This window comes from Carassius gibelio, chromosome B22 (genome assembly GCF_023724105.1).
Source record: "Carassius gibelio isolate Cgi1373 ecotype wild population from Czech Republic chromosome B22, carGib1.2-hapl.c, whole genome shotgun sequence".
Taxonomy (NCBI): Eukaryota; Metazoa; Chordata; class Actinopteri; order Cypriniformes; family Cyprinidae; genus Carassius; species Carassius gibelio.
Window position 1 is genome coordinate 29,480,427 of NC_068417.1, and position 17,027 is coordinate 29,497,453.

The 17,027-nt window shown below is 35.2% G+C and overlaps 3 protein-coding genes across 11 annotated transcripts; 2 read left to right on the forward strand and 1 right to left on the reverse strand.

Annotated features, from left to right (window-relative positions):
- The first annotated feature begins 2,998 nt into the window (after positions 1 to 2,998).
- Positions 2,999 to 5,481, forward strand: glrx2 (glutaredoxin 2). 9 transcript variants are annotated; one of them, XM_052591114.1, is made up of 5 exons: positions 3,643 to 3,676; positions 4,126 to 4,186; positions 4,266 to 4,329; positions 4,632 to 4,808; positions 4,941 to 5,481. In XM_052591114.1, exons 1-5 carry the CDS (start codon positions 3,658 to 3,660, stop codon positions 5,106 to 5,108), a joined length of 489 nt encoding a protein of 162 aa, XP_052447074.1. In that variant the 5' UTR covers positions 3,643 to 3,657; the 3' UTR covers positions 5,109 to 5,481. The 9 variants fall into 9 exon arrangements, with proteins under 9 accessions (XP_052447080.1, XP_052447076.1, XP_052447077.1 ...); XM_052591115.1 differs by lacking the exon at positions 3,643 to 3,676 and adding an exon at positions 3,695 to 3,844 and having other exon boundaries at positions 4,169 to 4,186; XM_052591120.1 differs by lacking the exons at positions 3,643 to 3,676; positions 4,126 to 4,186 and adding an exon at positions 2,999 to 3,066.
- Positions 5,482 to 5,921: 440 nt separating this feature from the next.
- LOC127988376 (ubiquitin carboxyl-terminal hydrolase isozyme L5-like) lies at positions 5,922 to 10,900 on the forward strand. Its single transcript, XM_052591110.1, has 11 exons — positions 5,922 to 6,154; positions 7,711 to 7,774; positions 7,864 to 7,969; positions 8,063 to 8,188; positions 8,276 to 8,337; positions 8,433 to 8,563; positions 8,641 to 8,704; positions 8,790 to 8,892; positions 8,971 to 9,084; positions 10,126 to 10,224; positions 10,669 to 10,900. Exons 1-11 carry the CDS (start codon positions 6,079 to 6,081, stop codon positions 10,711 to 10,713), a joined length of 990 nt encoding a protein of 329 aa, XP_052447070.1. The 5' UTR covers positions 5,922 to 6,078; the 3' UTR covers positions 10,714 to 10,900.
- Positions 10,901 to 14,424: 3,524 nt separating this feature from the next.
- LOC127988378 (regulator of G-protein signaling 8) lies at positions 14,425 to 16,633 on the reverse strand. The gene is made up of 5 exons (XM_052591121.1): positions 16,428 to 16,633; positions 16,259 to 16,339; positions 15,749 to 15,810; positions 15,184 to 15,350; positions 14,425 to 15,109 (listed from the first exon to the last, which is right to left on the reverse strand). Exons 1-5 carry the CDS (start codon positions 16,625 to 16,627, stop codon positions 14,930 to 14,932), a joined length of 690 nt encoding a protein of 229 aa, XP_052447081.1. The 5' UTR covers positions 16,628 to 16,633; the 3' UTR covers positions 14,425 to 14,929.
- Between the last annotated feature and the right edge of the window lie 394 nt (positions 16,634 to 17,027).

The window sequence follows — 17,027 nt, forward strand, 5'->3', positions numbered from 1 at the left end:
GCATATTCCGATGACACCGCGCTGAAGGGAGCGTGGGCGAGTGGTGTCTTCTCTCGGTGTGGGTGGGGAATTGCGTTTCCAGCAGAGTTCGGTGTATGCCGGTCATTACTTGTCATGAGACTGTAAATACTAAGGAGGGTTTTCCCATTACTGTGACATGTGGGTTACACGGACCCTTGAGACTCACTAGATGGGAAAAGGGCAAATGTGTGGCGCAGAAGACAGTGTGCATTTGCACTTTAAAAGCCTGAAGTTTTTATGTTCGTTGAGAAAATAACTAATAATTAACGATCATGGTCTACAACAGTGTTTTCCAGGCTTTTTATCTTATGTGGCCCCACGGGTGTATTAGAAACACTTTAGATGTGCAGCAAACCAGCAAAATATTTAGTCATCATTCATATGGACAGAAAGGTAGTAAGGAAATTGTTAAAATAGTCCAGGTGACATCAAACCTTAATTTGATCAAGCTATGAGAATACTTTTTGCGCACACAGAAAACAAAAATAACGACTTTATTCAACCACTCTTCTACCGGTACTGGGCCTTGAACGTGGTAGTTGCTTTGCTGTCTATGCAGAGTCAGAAAGCTCTCAGATTTCATCAAAAAATATCTTAATTCATGTTCTGAAGATGAACAAATGTCTTACAGGTTTGGAAAGACATGAGGGGGGAGTAATTATTGACAACATTTTCATTTTGGGTAAACTATTCCTTTAAAGGTACCATATAATTAAGTGTTATCTCAAAATACCCCACAGAATTTTTTTATAGCTTGTTGAAATTGCTACTCTTAGGGTACGAGCCAAAACGCGCTATTATTTGTGTTCGTCCCCTTTAAATGAAAATGAGCTGGTGCTCCCACCTCCCTGTTCAGACTGTTACTGTCTTCACATTGCTTCCAAATGAGAATTTTAAGTACCACATTCCTATTTATGGCCATTCTGGTAGCACATGAAGGGAGCATTAGTGAAAACAGGCAGTTACAATGTTAGCTTTAGCAACATTAGCCTTACAGAGGGCCAAGATCTTTTGGAAATCAAAATATGATGCATGATGCTTTGTCTGGAGTCTGGATGTTTGCGCACTAAGCGTTGGTATCGATCCCTCTTTCAGAAGCAATCTTTGCACAACTCCAGCGCTGAACTGACCCTCGTTTGTGAGGCAGTCCAGTGTAAAATGTTAGCACAAATGTTTAGGACTTTTTCATTCTTTCATTCTATCCTCAAATTTGAGTTAACCACCTTGTCTTAAGCTGTCTATGGAGACTCCTATGTTCGTTGGTGCATCCCAACACACAACACTTTTAATGGCTCTTTAGCGCTGACAGCTACAGCAAGAAAACAGTAATGGTGGACCGCTGCTTCTCACTCAGGGCTGTCTATATGCCAATAGGGCAGAAAGCATCACAAATGGACAGGACTTTCACCGACTATGTCATCATTGTAGTGAGAAACCTGGAACTGCTCGTGTGGAGAGACTTTTATGATTTTTTGGTATTATAAAACAATGAGTGGGTGTATTTTTACCATTATAGGCTAGTTGTTTTCACACACTGTGGCCACACAGCTCTGTTCAAACACCTTATAAAAGTTATTTTTTCATTCTATGGCACCTTTAAATTGCTTACTCACCGATGGATTATCTGCAGTGCAAACAGCAGAAAAAAAAAATATCCACAAATAATCCACATGACTCCAGTCCATCAATTAACATCTTATGAAGAAAAAAAGTTGTGTTTTTAAGAACAAATCCATCTAGACGTTTTTACTTCAAATGAATCAGGAGCGAAACATGCACAGATCATGCACTGTTTACGAGTGAATACAGTCCAAAACAGTTTTACACAAATATGTTGGTGGATTTTGATGTGAGAGGAAAACACGTTTTTACGGCCTTTCCCTTGAGGAAGAGTAATTATGGATTTAGATCTCATATTTTGGTCAGAAGCAACAGTTAAAACCACTTATTGATGGATCTGTTTATTCCAAATGCACAGTGTTGTTTTTTTTTTTTTTGTGATGGACTGGCATCACATGGATTATTATCATCCTTTTATCAGCTATTTGAACTCTTGTTCTCTTATTATATACACACATACGTCTTCATATAGGAACTGAACTAAATTCCTGTTTGGATATTGCAGTGAATCATCCTTTAAGGGCTGGTTTTTGAAAAGATTTAAGACAATAAAATAACTTTTCCTTAAGTGTGTCCTTAAGTATTATTACAAAAAGAAAGTGAAAGGTGAAGACATGCTGCTCGTCTTCTTTGAACAATATTAATGAGTATGGAGTTCAAGCCATTAAACTTTAAAACATGTAAGCAATAAATAATTCAAAGTTTATTTTTGTTTCCTACTCTGCTGAAAGAGAAAGACGCAGCTTCGGACTATAGAACAATTTATACGGCCAGCTTTGTGCTGTAATATTTATTATTGTTGCCAAAATAACCATAAGATGGATAACTCGTGTTGTTGTTTTAAAAAGTGACAAGAACAGCCTGAATTCTTTTAGGTTAAATCATAAGGATTAGCGGGATAGAAAAATCAATTGCCTTTTTCTTGCAGACGGCAATATGGCAGCTTTTGTGAAAACCAGAGATTAGGGAGCAGCATTAAATCACTTGTCATAAAATGGGGAAACAGAAAAAAAAAAGGACAACTGAAACTAAATCTGTTGGTTCCATGTCGTGCGTTTTACAGAATAGCATAGTGCCACCCTATGGAGCAAAATGACATAAAATGACAAAAAAAAAAAAATTAAAAAACAAAGAAATAACGTACACACTAAAATATCCAAAACACTGGACAAATAACTCTATACACGCTATTTTTAACATAGCGGGCGGCCAGTTGAGTGAGTTGCTTCCGGTGTCACGCGCTTTTATTTATCTCCACAGAACAGCTCTTATGCTGCTTGATACCGCCACAAACTGTTAACGTTATTTCTTATCAAATGTATGTAATGTCGCAATTATAAACACACTTGTTTGTAGCTCAAAGTACTGATGTCTGTCAGTACTTTTCTCAACGCTGATGAACCAGTCGTGTGATTTAACTTATGGGTGAGGCATTTTTAGGCATAGTTTGTTTGCATGTCAGGTGCCAGTGTTCTGAATTCATACATTTAAAATAAACCTTTAGTGTGCATAAATATGTGACCCTGGACCACAAAGTCTTAAATCTTAATATATATAAAGCTGAATAAATAAGCTTTAATTTTTTGGATAGTACAATATACAACTATTGTTATACAATATACAGATACAACTATTTGAATATCTAGAATCTGAGGGTGCAAAAAATAAATAAAAAAAATCTAAATACTGAGAAAATAACCTTTAAAGTTTTCCAAATGAAGTTCTTGGCAATTAATTTTACTCATAATAAACTGGGTTTTGATATATTAAGGGTTTTGATATCTAAGTTTTTTGTTGTTGTTGTTGTTGTTGTTGTTGTTGTTGTTTTGACACTTGCTAAAAATAAACACCAGCACGTATCTGCAATGCTACAAAATCATGCGAACCCGGGTTTCTGAGCCGCTGTGGCCCCCTAGAGGAAAACAAGTTAGTGTCTCATAGTGTTCAATGATCAGGACAGGCTGCCAGCACAGTTTCTCATGACCCGTGGAGGGCGGGGCTTCTTACGTCACATCAATGTGCTTCCGGTTAAGAGGTACGCGCACTGTGTTTTGGACTTTGTTGCAAAATAGGAAAAAAAGGGGGTCTTATGTAAAACCGGAGGGCTTTTTATTTATTAATCGGTGCTTGTCGTTATTTACACTCCAGCTATGTTTACGAGAGGGTGTCTTTACAGATCCAGACAGACTTACCAGACTCTAAGGTCATTATGAGGATCATTAATATTAGATAATATAATTTAACATGATCGTGTTTGGTGAATTCAGCACCGTTCGTTGTGTTTGTTCCGTCTTGGACGGTAATAACATTAACCTACTTTAGGAGACAAAAGCCATATGCTGTTTTTAGGGTCATTAGGTGTTTAAATCCCCCGCTGTGTGATCTGATCAGCTTACAGTCTAGCTGTGAGATCCCTGTGAGTTAGACAGTTAAACAACATGACTGATTTCAATGGCCAGTCTAACTCTCTTGTGTCTGCTCTAGCTGCGTTCGCCTTCCTTGTGTCTTCAACATGTCTTTTCTACAGACCAGTGATTATAACAAGGTCGTCCCGTGTGTTCATCTAAAGCCTGTTGTTTTGATTTCTCCCTCAGTTTGAACCTAATTTCGTGTGGTTTGTCTAGAATGGGGAATTTCACGTCGACGGCGCCTGGGTTGTCAAGCTCGGCGTGTTCTCAGTTTGTCCAGGTAAACTTGTACCTTACTGGTGTGTTTAGATTCATACTAGTGTTCAGAAAATTAAAAACCTGACTTCTTGTTTCAGTCATGTATGAAATCTGTGTTTTTCTGTGAAGCTAAAAAATTCCACACAGTCCAGACTCAAGATCAGAAAGACACTGAATGAATCATTTAGTTGTTGTTTGTGTGTTTTTTTTTTTAGGTTTTCTTCCCATTTCAATCACATCAGCAGTTTTTATGAGGAAAATCTAAATCGTATGCCTTCAGTGGGCTATCTGTTTTAATGCATTAACCAGGATCTTGTTACACAGGATGTTGTGTCCAGCAACTGTGTTGTGATATTCTCCAAAACCACGTGCCCGTACTGTAAGATGGCGAAGAACGTTTTCAACGAGATCGGCGCTGCATATAAAGTTGTTGAACTGGATCAGCACAATGATGGCGGACGTCTCCAGGAGACCTTGGCACAAATGACAGGTGCCAGAACAGTACGTCCTGTCATTTATCGACGTTTATAAAACATTTACAGTCCTGGATGCTGATTCGAATTATGCACATGGTAAGATATATTGTTTCTGCCAAAACAGTGTTGTTGATCTTAAACCTTTTAACTCCTTCAGGTGCCAAGAGTCTTTATTAACGGGCAGTGCATTGGAGGAGGCACGGATACAAAGCAGCTCCACCAGCAAGGGAAACTTCTGCCTCTTATTGAACAGTGTAGGCTGTGCTGTTTGAGTACCAGCCCCGAGGGCTCAGGCAACCCTCAATATCAACATAATCAGTCATAATGTTGTGTATTATTTGTTCATTCTCGTTGGTCACACGTGAACAGCCCGAGCAGAGGTTAAGTAGATAATATGTATAATAATAATCAATGCTTTCCTGAATGATTGGCATTGTTATGAGTATTGCTATTTTGGGGTTGTTGTGCACCGTATGCGTACTTGTAAAATATAATATCAAATGGTATTACAACAAGTATGTTAGCTGACTTTTATTTTGACCCCGAGCTGCAAAACCTCAGTATTCCTTTATGTACATACATATTTAAAATAAAAGAATTAAAGTATTTTACAAAAATGTCGAAGTTTTCATTTCTCTGATGTAAACACACAAACACCCACTGGTCTGAAATAAAACCATGTTTTTCATCATTGTAAACTGATTCTTAATATTATTAAATATTTCTGACTTGGAGCAGTGGTGTATGAAAGGCCTGTTTAAAAAAAAAAGAGAGAAGAAAATTAAAAAGATAATTGTAACTTTTAATCTCACAATTCTGGCATTTCTTTCTCGCAATTCTGAGTTTGTGTCTCGATAATTTGGACCTTATTTGCACTGGAACTGAGATATAATTGTCAAATATAAACACCGATTTGCAAGGACATATTTAATGTATTCATGCATTCATTTGAAACGGACTTCCATAATGTCTACACGAACTAGACTGTCAACTGCAAGCCCTGTTAAATATCATTATATTTGTTAATTTAAGCGTGTGTTTTTACTTGTGTGAACATTGAAACATTTTGTAACACTTTATGAAAAGGCGAAGGCCAGTTCCCCTCGAGCGCGCTCCCGGACACGTGGAGGCAGAAGCGCGCCTCACATGTCTGAGGCACCACGTGAAGCAGAAGAGTGACGCACGTCGAAAGGAATGCCGGGAAACTACTCTACGCGTGAATGAGTACCATTAGCCTCGCTTAACCGCTACTCGAGTACAATTTTCTGTTTTCAATAAGAAACATAATTGCAGAAATGGCGGGAAGCGCTGGGGAGTGGTGTCTTATGGAAAGCGACCCTGGAGTTTTCACAGAGCTGATAAAGGGCTTTGGTGAGCAGAAACTGTATTAAATACATTCATATTTACACAGTTGCATTAATATATGCAATACATACTTGCGCGTGAGTGTGGTATTTTTGCTTCACTTCAGTGATTTTGACTTTCAGTTTGATTTGTAGTTTATGTAGGGTTTGATTACTAGCCTGCGATGTGCTGTAAATCCATATAATTGGCTGAATGCATTGAATGGGCTCTGCGCATGAGTCAGCGCTGCACTTGTTCATTAATGCAGAATGACAGCTGCATCACATTTCTGCTGTTCTGATCCTGTGTCACTTATAGATATCTTTGAATTTGTCTCGAAAAAAAGCGAGCAGCCTATCTTGATTGCATTTTTTGGGCATCATATGTGTTCCGCATCAGATTTGGGCATCAGAACAAGCATCGTTTTGTATTACATTAATATTGGTGCATCACCGGGATCATAATACCCCCAAAATACTGAATCTAACATTCAGAAGCGGAAATAATGACGATTAATCTATTATTTTAATCATAATTTAGATTAATTATAATTTCTGATGTATTCTGAAAACAACATACAATGTGTTCTGATTCAGTATATTTAGGCTTTCATTTGCACGTTCCAAACAATCGATTTATATTTTTCTCAGCATTCCGAATATACATTATATAGCCAAGGTGCTTTACTACAACGTCTTTAATGTGCTTTGGATATAATTTGCTTGCTCTGAACCAAATCTTTTTTGTTTGTTTGTGTTTTTCGAACATTCGATTCAGTGTTCTGAGAATTCCATTTCATTTTAATTCCCTCAAACGTTTGATTGGAACATTCGATTCAGTATATTCGTACATCAATTACGTGTTCAGAACACTGAACATTCGTTTGGACCGTATGCGTTCGAACATTTGATTCAGTGTTTGAGTATCTTTTGCAAGTTCCAGAGAGTCGTCGATTCATTTTATGTCAAGACTCACTCGAACACTTGATTCATTTTAAGTGGACATCATCTGCGAGCTCTAAAGGTTCGATTCATTTCCTCTGGATATGCATGCGAGATGCGACCATAGATTCAATATGTGAGTCATTTACCCGTTACGAACATTCGATTCACATGTTTTTGTCGTTGTTGTTGTTGTTGTTGTTGTTGTTTTGTGTGTGTGTGTGTGTGTGTGTGTGTGTGTGTGTGTGTGTGTACTTCAAACAGTTATTTCAGTATGTTTGGACATCATTTGCACCTTCTAAAGATTCTGTTCATAATGTTATTGACATTAAAGGTGCATTCAAACGTTCGTCACCGTATATTGTGCATCATTTGCACGTTTAAAATATGTAGTGGATAATTTTTTTTGTGAGTTTGAACAATTGATTCAGTATTTTGGGGGATCATTCACACATTCCAACCGTTAATAGTATGTTTAAATGTTTTTGGATCATCATTGGTGTAATCAAACACTAGGTTAAGGGTTTTTAAAATGACTTCATAATGGTGCATTTAAACATTTAGGCAGACTTTTGAATCCTCAGTTCAGCATTGGTTTGTTGGGAAGTCTTGCGACATTGATGTCTCTGTTGCTTTCACTAGGATGCAAAGGTGCACAGGTAGAAGAGATATGGAGCATGGAGCCAGAAAACTTTGAAAATCTCAAGTAGGCAACACCCTTGATTCACTTATTATTATATCCAGCCTTCCTCCAGGGCTTAAACTGCAATTGAATATGCATGTGAATCATTTCAGGCCCGTTCATGGACTGATTTTCCTCTTCAAGTGGCAACCCGGTGAGGAGCCAGCGGGGTCTATTGTTCAAGACTCGAGGCTGGAGCAGATCTTCTTCGCCAAGCAGGTGCACGATTATGCATTTCATCAAATCCGGCCAATTGCTACAAAGTGCAAAAAGGATATCCAGAAAATAATTTTCGCAAACGTACTGTTTCAGGTCATCAATAACGCCTGTGCGACCCAAGCGATCGTCAGCGTGTTGTTAAACTGCACACATCCTGATATGCACCTTGGGGAAACGCTGACAGAATTTAAAGAGTTCTCGCAGAGTTTTGACGCTGCGGTAAGTTCGCGCGCACGGTTTATTTTCAAAGGTGTTTTTTCATTATTATTGTTTATCAAGCTTTATATGACTTTGTTTATGTTTTAGATGAAGGGTCTTGCTCTCAGTAACTCTGAAGTGATTCGACAAGTTCACAACAGCTTCGCCAGGTTACTTCTGTTTGCTTTTACGAAAGTTTCTTCTCTTTGACCGTATATAATAAGTGTTATATAACATTGAGAAATTGCTTTTTTTCTTTCTAAAGACAACAGATGTTTGAGTTTGACGCAAAGTCGTCGGCTAAAGAAGAGGATGCTTTTCATTTTGTGAGTTACGTTCCTGTTGACGGCCGACTTTATGAGTTGGACGGACTTCGCGAAGGACCCATAGATCTGGGTAGGTCGAATCAGTGTTGAATCGTTTGTTTTTAAGCAGTTTGTTTGCGTTTTTAATCATTTAGAAACTTTTTTCAGGTGCGTGTGACCAGGATGATTGGATCAGTGCTGTACGGCCCGTCATTGAGAAAAGAATCCAGAAGTAAGCGTCAAGCTGATGTGATCTGAGTGGATGTTTCTACAGAACTGGGTTTTATTAAAGCGTTTCTGCTTTTGGACCCATCCAGATACAGCGAGGGGGAGATTCGGTTCAACTTGATGGCCATTGTTTCAGACCGCAAGATGATTTATGAGAAGAAGATCGTTGAACTGCAGGCGCAGCTCGCGGAGGTGAGATCTTCTGACTGTGTCCAATGCTGGATGGACAGAATGATGAAGGCTGTTTAAAGACGTCTCTGCTGTTCACAGGACGAGCCGATGGACACAGACCAGAGTGGGAATCATCTCAGCTCTATCCAGTCAGAGATCGCCAAGTACCAGCTCCAGATCGAAGAAGAGAACCAGAAACTTAAAAGATACAAAGTGTGTACTTTCCCATCAGTGATCATTTAAAAAAGGATATTCTTAATAGTGTATTATTAGGAATATTATTAATATAAATAACTTAAGTTATCTTTATTTATTATTATTATTATTGCAAAATGCATATAAAATGTGACTATATTAAATATGTATGTGTTAATTTATATTAATGAATTATAAAATATAACATTATTATAATATTAAATATGTATTTAATTAATATTAATTCTCATTAATATTCAGTTCTCTATTAAAAGGTTATATTACAAATTACCCTTACAAAAAATGTTATTATTAATAAATTATTGTTATTAAAAATAAAACATTAATATTATTAATATTATATATACATACAGATATATAATAATTAATATTAATATTAGTACAGTGTAACATTATTAATATTATTATTTTCATTGTTGATGTTATAAAAGATAACCTTTAAAGTTATGTACGTTATAAAATAATTTTATGATATTTTCCTAATTAGTTTTTAAGTTATTTATATTAATAAGTAATATAATGTTGTATAATGTGTATATAATATAAAATATATCAATACTGTTGTTTTTTTCCTCATTGACCCTATTGACCCTTTAAAAACTGTTTTTAAAATGTAACTTTGAAAACATTATAGTAATAATAATAATAATAATATTTTTTGTAAGTTATATAATTTGTCTAATAATAATGTTGTTATTATTATAACATAATTATTAATATTATAACTTAATATTATTATTGTAAATGTCACTTACATAATTTATTAATAATGATTTATTAATGGTTTTATTTTAAGGTTTTTATAAAATATCTCTTAATGATACTAATATTATATTATTATTCATAATAATGATTATTATTAAAAATAAGAACATTATATTTAATAACACAGCTTAAAGGAAAACAAAAACATTATAATTATATTACAATAACATTTAATTTATTTATTTATTATTGTGGTGGTGGTGCAATAATTCTTAAAGAAATTAAGAACCAAGAATATGGGACTTTTATTTATTTATTTATTTATTTGTTTAGATTGAGAACATTAGAAGGAAGCACAACTACCTGCCCTTTATAATGGAGTTACTGAAGACGCTGGCCGAATATCAGCAGCTGATACCTCTGGTGGAAAAGGTAAGTCCAGTCACAGTCTCATCACACCACTAGAGGACAGTGTGTACCTGCTTTTGAGCTTGCAGTCTTTTGTTCTCTTGTAATTAGATTAGCACGAAACCTTACAGATAATAAGGCAGTGATGTTTGAATGGTATGTTAATATCAAAAAACCTTCAAATAGTCACGCAGTAATAACATCCAGTGTTTCCTGTAGGTTTGCACCACCGTGGGAGAAGGGATGTGGGATATTGACAAAAAAAGAATACTATCTCTATATTTTGGGATTTTATCGATAACTAGACTCCTAAACTCCCAAAGTTTTTGATATTCTCCTAATATGATTGTAGGAGAAACGCCGGCATCCATATAATTTTAATTCAAAATTCTATGAATTCCAAATCTGAATGCACTTCAGAAGGGATGAATATGAATTGTTTTTATTTTTTCTCCTCTGTTTCTTCAGGCAAAGGAAAAACAAAGTGCCAAAAAAATGCAAGAAGCCAAGTAACCCCACAATGTCAGACCCGCTTTAATTTTATGCCACGGAATATCTTTATTTGCATTTGTCTTCTGTATCCCACAAACGGAGCACGTGGAAGTGAAGTCTTGCTGTCATTTCCTTCACGTCTGTGCATGCATGCAAAGAGATGTTTAAATAATGTCTTATTTTCATATAAATTTCATTTGTTCAGTAATTGTGTCGTTTCATGTTTGTTTTTTCTGATTAGCAAATGGTAAGAGACGATAAATGAGTCTTAAATTGCTGTCAAATATTGTACATTTAAGCACTAATGTATCTATTTTTCGTGACCTATTAATAATGAACCTAATCAGAATTGAAATAACACAAATGTGAGAAATCGAGAAAGATTTTTAATTATGATGTATGATGAGTTTGCAGTAACAACGCATGGAAAGCGTCTTCCTGTCCATTTAGCAACGTCATAGTGCTTCTTGTTTTCTTAAGAATTGGCTCGCTTTATATGGCAGTTCTTCTGTTTCCGGTGTTTGTAAATAGAGCTGGTTTTGTCCCGATGTTTCCTGTCATCTGGGATGTTTAATTTGGGAGTGTGACGCAGACTCACATGAGCAGACAGACTGCGTGCGCTCAGGCTTGTTGTTCCCACCATAGCAACCAGTATTGAAAATTCATCAATATTTGCATGTTTGCGTTCCTCATATAGCTTACTAGCTATTCAATATGGATTCAATATGGATTTTCATGACAAGATTTTAATAGGATTGTCCCTTTAAGTTTATTTATATAAAAAAAATTTTTAATAATTACTGTTTTAGTTTTAAAAACGAAAATATTAGGAAGCACTGACTTACTGTACTAAGCTATTAAAATAAAAGAGTGAAAACTCTTATTTGTGCGGTTCTGTTTGATGACGCTAGAGGCGCTAGGAATCTAACCTCAGCTAAAGGGTTGAAAGGGCGCGAATTTTTGGTCAAGCTTTGTGCAATGTTCCCTGTATTTTTGCCTTTCTCGTGCAGCCGTTCACGTGAAGTGATGGAAACATCAATAAGTGTTGTTAAAAAAGCCGAACAGGCTTGTTAATGCTCTGCAGCGCTCAAGGAGACGCCTAAATCGCCCGAGTGTTTGGCGTTTTTTTTTTTTTTTTTTTTTTATCTCAGATTTTTTCATCTGTACTCGTAGCGTGCGACAGTGGTTTACACAGTGAGTTGCGTTTCTATTTCTGCCGGACTGTTTATTTACATTCCTTCAAACTCTCCAGACCCGTCAGTGCACTTCAAAGAGCCGCTTAAGTGACTTTATAAAACGTGTTAGCTGCGTCACGACGCCGTTCCCGCCATGAAGGAGCACGTTATTTAATCTTATATTATTGCTGTCCACAGTGCGATCCGGTTATGTGAAAAATCTTACTCTTGCCAGAAAAGTTTTATTATGTCTAGGTGTAAACATGTTCAGAACAGGAGATCATAACTGTTCCAAACATCTGAGTTATTGACATGGGATGAGTAACTTCAAACTGCAAGCTACTGAAGTCTTAAGTCTTTCTGGTGTAGCTTCACAAAACCAGCACATTTTATAGCTTATTATTTATTTTTATTCATTGATTTCTTAGTTGCCAGCTTAACTAAATTCAGACTAAAGGAATCATAATAGCAATTATCTTTTTTTTTTTTTTTTTTTTACTTATTTTTGGACACTCAAGTCTCGAAACAAAAATGCATCTATCTTCTAATATTTCCTCTCTCTCTCTCTCCCTATATATATATATATATAACATTTTTAAAAAGTCAGTGTGTAATATATACTTTTTTCAGTTATATAATATATATAAAATTACTTTATTAGTTTTTAATGACACTTGGGTACATTTATTTCAAATGGCATTTGTGTTTATGAATCCAGTAACTTCAACAAGTCTCTAAGATTATTATAATATAAATGACACTTATGTTTATATATTTATATATCTAGTAACCCAATTCATACTTAAGTATTTAAACAGTATTATTCTAAATAATTTAATAACAATAATATATATATATATGTGTGTGTGTGTTTATTTACATACATTTTAAATTACATAATGTTCATTTACATAATGGTCCCAGAAAGTATTTATGGACTCTCAAGTCACACACAAGAAAATGTTGGTTTGTTTATCTACTTATCTACACATTTATTTGATTTTAGTTTATTTTAATGGCTGTTATGATTAGAAGTGCATTGGTCCTGAAAAGTATTTTAGACTTTTTTTCTTCTTTTTCTTCTCTTTTCACGTATACACACACACACACACTCATGTGTAAAATAAAATAAAAACATTTTTAAGCGTGACTTCAGTATATTGTTCATATATGTATTTATTTATTATTTATTTATTTGGCATTCACAGACCATTATGGACTAAAAGAAAAAAATATCCATACCAAATTGTCATGTTTCTAGGCCTACTACCGTTTTTCTTCTTTCTTTAACTGAAAAAAAAATTGCTTGAAGAAAAAACATGCCACGTCTTCAAAATAAAAGCCACTTGCTTTGACGTTAATATATTTTCTCGTGTGGCATACAGTAAGCACCTCGATCTGTCTCGGGCCCACTGCAGATGTGAAGACGACCCGTGGGAAGCGCGTTGAGGAAAGCCAGCGGTGTTTTTAAGAGCTGTTCTGCTTCACTGTGTGTGAACAGGATCTTGGATCAGTTAAACAGACGCAGTGTTTGGTGTCTGTTCAGTGTCGGACGGCCGTGAGATCATCTACAGGAACACAACGAGCACGAAAGTGTTTAGCTGTAGCGAACGTGTGGAACCAAACAAGCGCGTAAAGTGCAGAATGTTCTGCTCGCTTTATTTGCACTCGATGAAATCACGCGAGAAGTGTTTCTGTAAATGTTCGGATGGCTGGAGTCTGCACTAACTCATCAGTGCACACTGGGTAAAAACTGCAGCTCGGTGGGGTTCTGGTTAAGTGAGACCAACTTGTTGAACTGGTCTGCTCAGTTAAATGAAAGCAATCTTATCTTCGCGACTAAAAATAGCACGAATAACTGGTGTGAGTTTGGGGCGGGGCTAATTCTTTGCGCAACCAATAGCAGCCCAAGAATGTTTATGAAACTTTCGGTTTTGCAATGCTAGTGTAGTCACGGCGCTTCAACTTTAAATAATGTGAAGGATTGCTGTCATCAATTAATGATTAATTTGGGACGGGACACTTTATAAACGAATTGTAAAAAATGCTAATATTGTGTTATATCCAATATTATTTAGTTTTGTCGACATAAAAATAAATATAAAGCCAAACTCCTTTTGAATCGTATATGAATTTAGTCATCACAAAATTATAATGTACTATAAAAGACTGTATATTCATCTTGAGATTTGCCAAAGATTGCGTTTAACAATAGTTTTTGAAAGAAAATATCTTGAAGTGAGCATCACAGATAATAATGTAAAAATATTAAATAGCACAATTAAACATGCAACATGATAAATTTATAATTACCATATACCGATATGTATCATTTTTTGTTGCATATTTCACCCCAAATAAATCAGAAAGTTATACACTTTAATAGTGTAGAAAAAACAAATTCACTCAGAAATGGCTAGTAAATTTCACAAATAATTACAGAGAATTGGGGACATTAAACTTTGCATTTTGAAGAAGTAGAAAGAATGAAATAGTTTTTTACTGTAAAATAATTTGTTTTATTTACAGCTTTGAAAAAAATAAACACAATGTAAAATGGAGTGACAAACGAATATTTAATCCAAGTGTATGTGTATTATGATTGTTTTTTTTTTTTTTTTTTTAGAAATTAACCTTCAGTGAGTACTCGATAGAAAAGGTTTTTTTTTTTCCAATGTAAAAAAAAATAAAAATAAAATAGTAAAACGAGCATCAATAATTAAATATTCACTGATAGAAAAAAATAAGTTAGTTAATTAATAAAAAAACCTCCAAATGTCGGTTTGTAAACATTTATACACTTTTTGCTTATTCTTTGTTTTTGTTTCTTAACAGTGCACCCAAAATCCAGAAAGCAATCGGAAATGAAATGCAAAAATAAAAAAAAAGTCCTACAAGAAAACTTCAGAACATAGATACAACATTACGTGAAAACTCAATACCAATGCCTGACTATTTACAAATCTTCTATTAAATATTAAATACACTGAAATCTTCATATAACACACTCCCTACATGGGACAGTAGATGCGGAAACGGACCTGCCGTTTGTTTAAACACATTTACTGCTCCCCTGCAGCGATTGTGCAGAGCCGGCGATAGAGTTCAGAGTCCAGGAACCGAGGGTACGAGTTGTGCTCCATCAGGAAGTAAACTCTGTTTTGGGCGGCTGTGAAACAGGACTGCGTTGGGATCAGAAGGCTTTGGTGGAGGGACTCCTTTGTGTGGAAGTCCAGGTTGATCTAGAAAGAATAAGGGACAGAAATGAGAATGTGTGGCACGGATTAATGAAAACTGAATCTCAGCTGAAGCTCACCTCTTTGGAGGAATCTTCCCTGATGAACTCCTCGTATATGGTTTTTGCCCTGGATTTGAGTTTGGAATTGGACCTGATCTTTCTGAACTCTTCACAGACCATCCAGAACTCGATGTACTCCTCGCAGTGCTCAGACTTCATGAACTGCCGCAGAGCCGTTAATCCACCTGAAACGTGAACATATATTTATTAATTACATCCGTTGACATTATATAACGTGATGCAGTTCCTGCTTTAAAAACATTTATACATTTTTAGTATGGGTGTCAATAAATATGAACATTAACTAGTCATATATATGATTTTTTAAAATTAATTTATATATCTTATAATATAAATTAGAAAATAAAAATAGGTAACAGTTTTTCTTAACTATAAAAAAACTATTAATATTAACTTAATAATAAAAATAAAAACTTAATGTTAATTATATGAATGGAATACTGTATAAATAAATAAATACTGTAATAAATAATGAAAAAACTGTAAAAAAAAAAAAAAAAAGTCAAATTTATACAAATAAAATAATTTCAAAGATGAATTAATAAATAGAATTCATATTTACATTTGCTGCTCAGCAGGTTGTCCAGAGACTGTGCCCATCGAGTCACTTCTTCAGTAGTGGGCCTGTGGGAATATAAATAGAGGAAGGTCATTTGATTTTAATTTCACAATATAATTTAATTTTAATATAATCAATTAAATATTTATTTTAGATTTAATTTTATTATTATTTATTTATTATTATTAATTATTTTTTTTTTTAAGTTACTGATCCCACTTTATTACATACATTAACCTCCGGTGTCACAGACAATGTTTAAGCTTAAGCTAGTCCCAGACTAAAATGCATGTTTGATCTCTCAACTGAAAATATCTTGCTCTGGCATATCTTAAAACATGTCAGTGTCATTGTTCTGGGTCAAGATGCACACCTGTAATGTTTTCTTCTAAGGCTTTTTTCGTAAAAGTTGCTTAAATATCTCAATTTAACTATAAGGCCTAGTCCTGGCTTAAGCTAAGCCCGGTTTGTGAAACCAGATTTGTGCACATTAGAAGTATTTTTAATGCTCACCCGTATGATTTCCTCAATGTGTGACGTGATTCTCTCACGGGAAAAGTCTTGAAAAGCATTCTTGATCTCCAGTTTGTTTGTCTGTTAATCATAATCAACAAACATTAGCAACCACGGGTCAACTGGCCCGCAGGAAACCAAAAACAAAGTGATAAAAAGCGAGTCTCACTTCATCTCTTTGTGTCCCGTGGTCGTGTCGGGGTTCCTGCAGTAGATCAGACACTCCAAGCTCGAAACTGATGTGGATTTTCTCATTTTTGCCAGTCTAACCATCACTATCAATTGAACTGAAACATGCTGTGTCTTGCAGTGTGTGGCTCTTATACCCTTGGTGAGCTGTGGGCGGGGCCTTATCAGCAGGGGAAGCATCTGATTGGTCGTCCTGCATCATTGTTTCTGTGTGTCAGACTTGTTGGCAGGAACACTGCAGCTCTTTCTCAAATAATCATGCTGAACTTATGACCTGGAATGCATTACATTAAGAGAAATATCTACGAAATTACTTAATATACAAACACACACTCAAAAAAACATGATTTTTCAAAGTTCAAAGATTATTGGAGTATGTTTTAACATATTAAAACTACTATTACACTCTTTTAAATTAAACATTTCACATTTAGTTGAGTGTGTTACTTAATGCTTATTTATAATTTTAAAAAATACTACAATTTTTTTAAATTACAGAATTTCTACAGACACACACACACGTGTCATATAATAAAAACAAATATATATCTATCAGCTTAAAGGATAAAAATGTGAAATT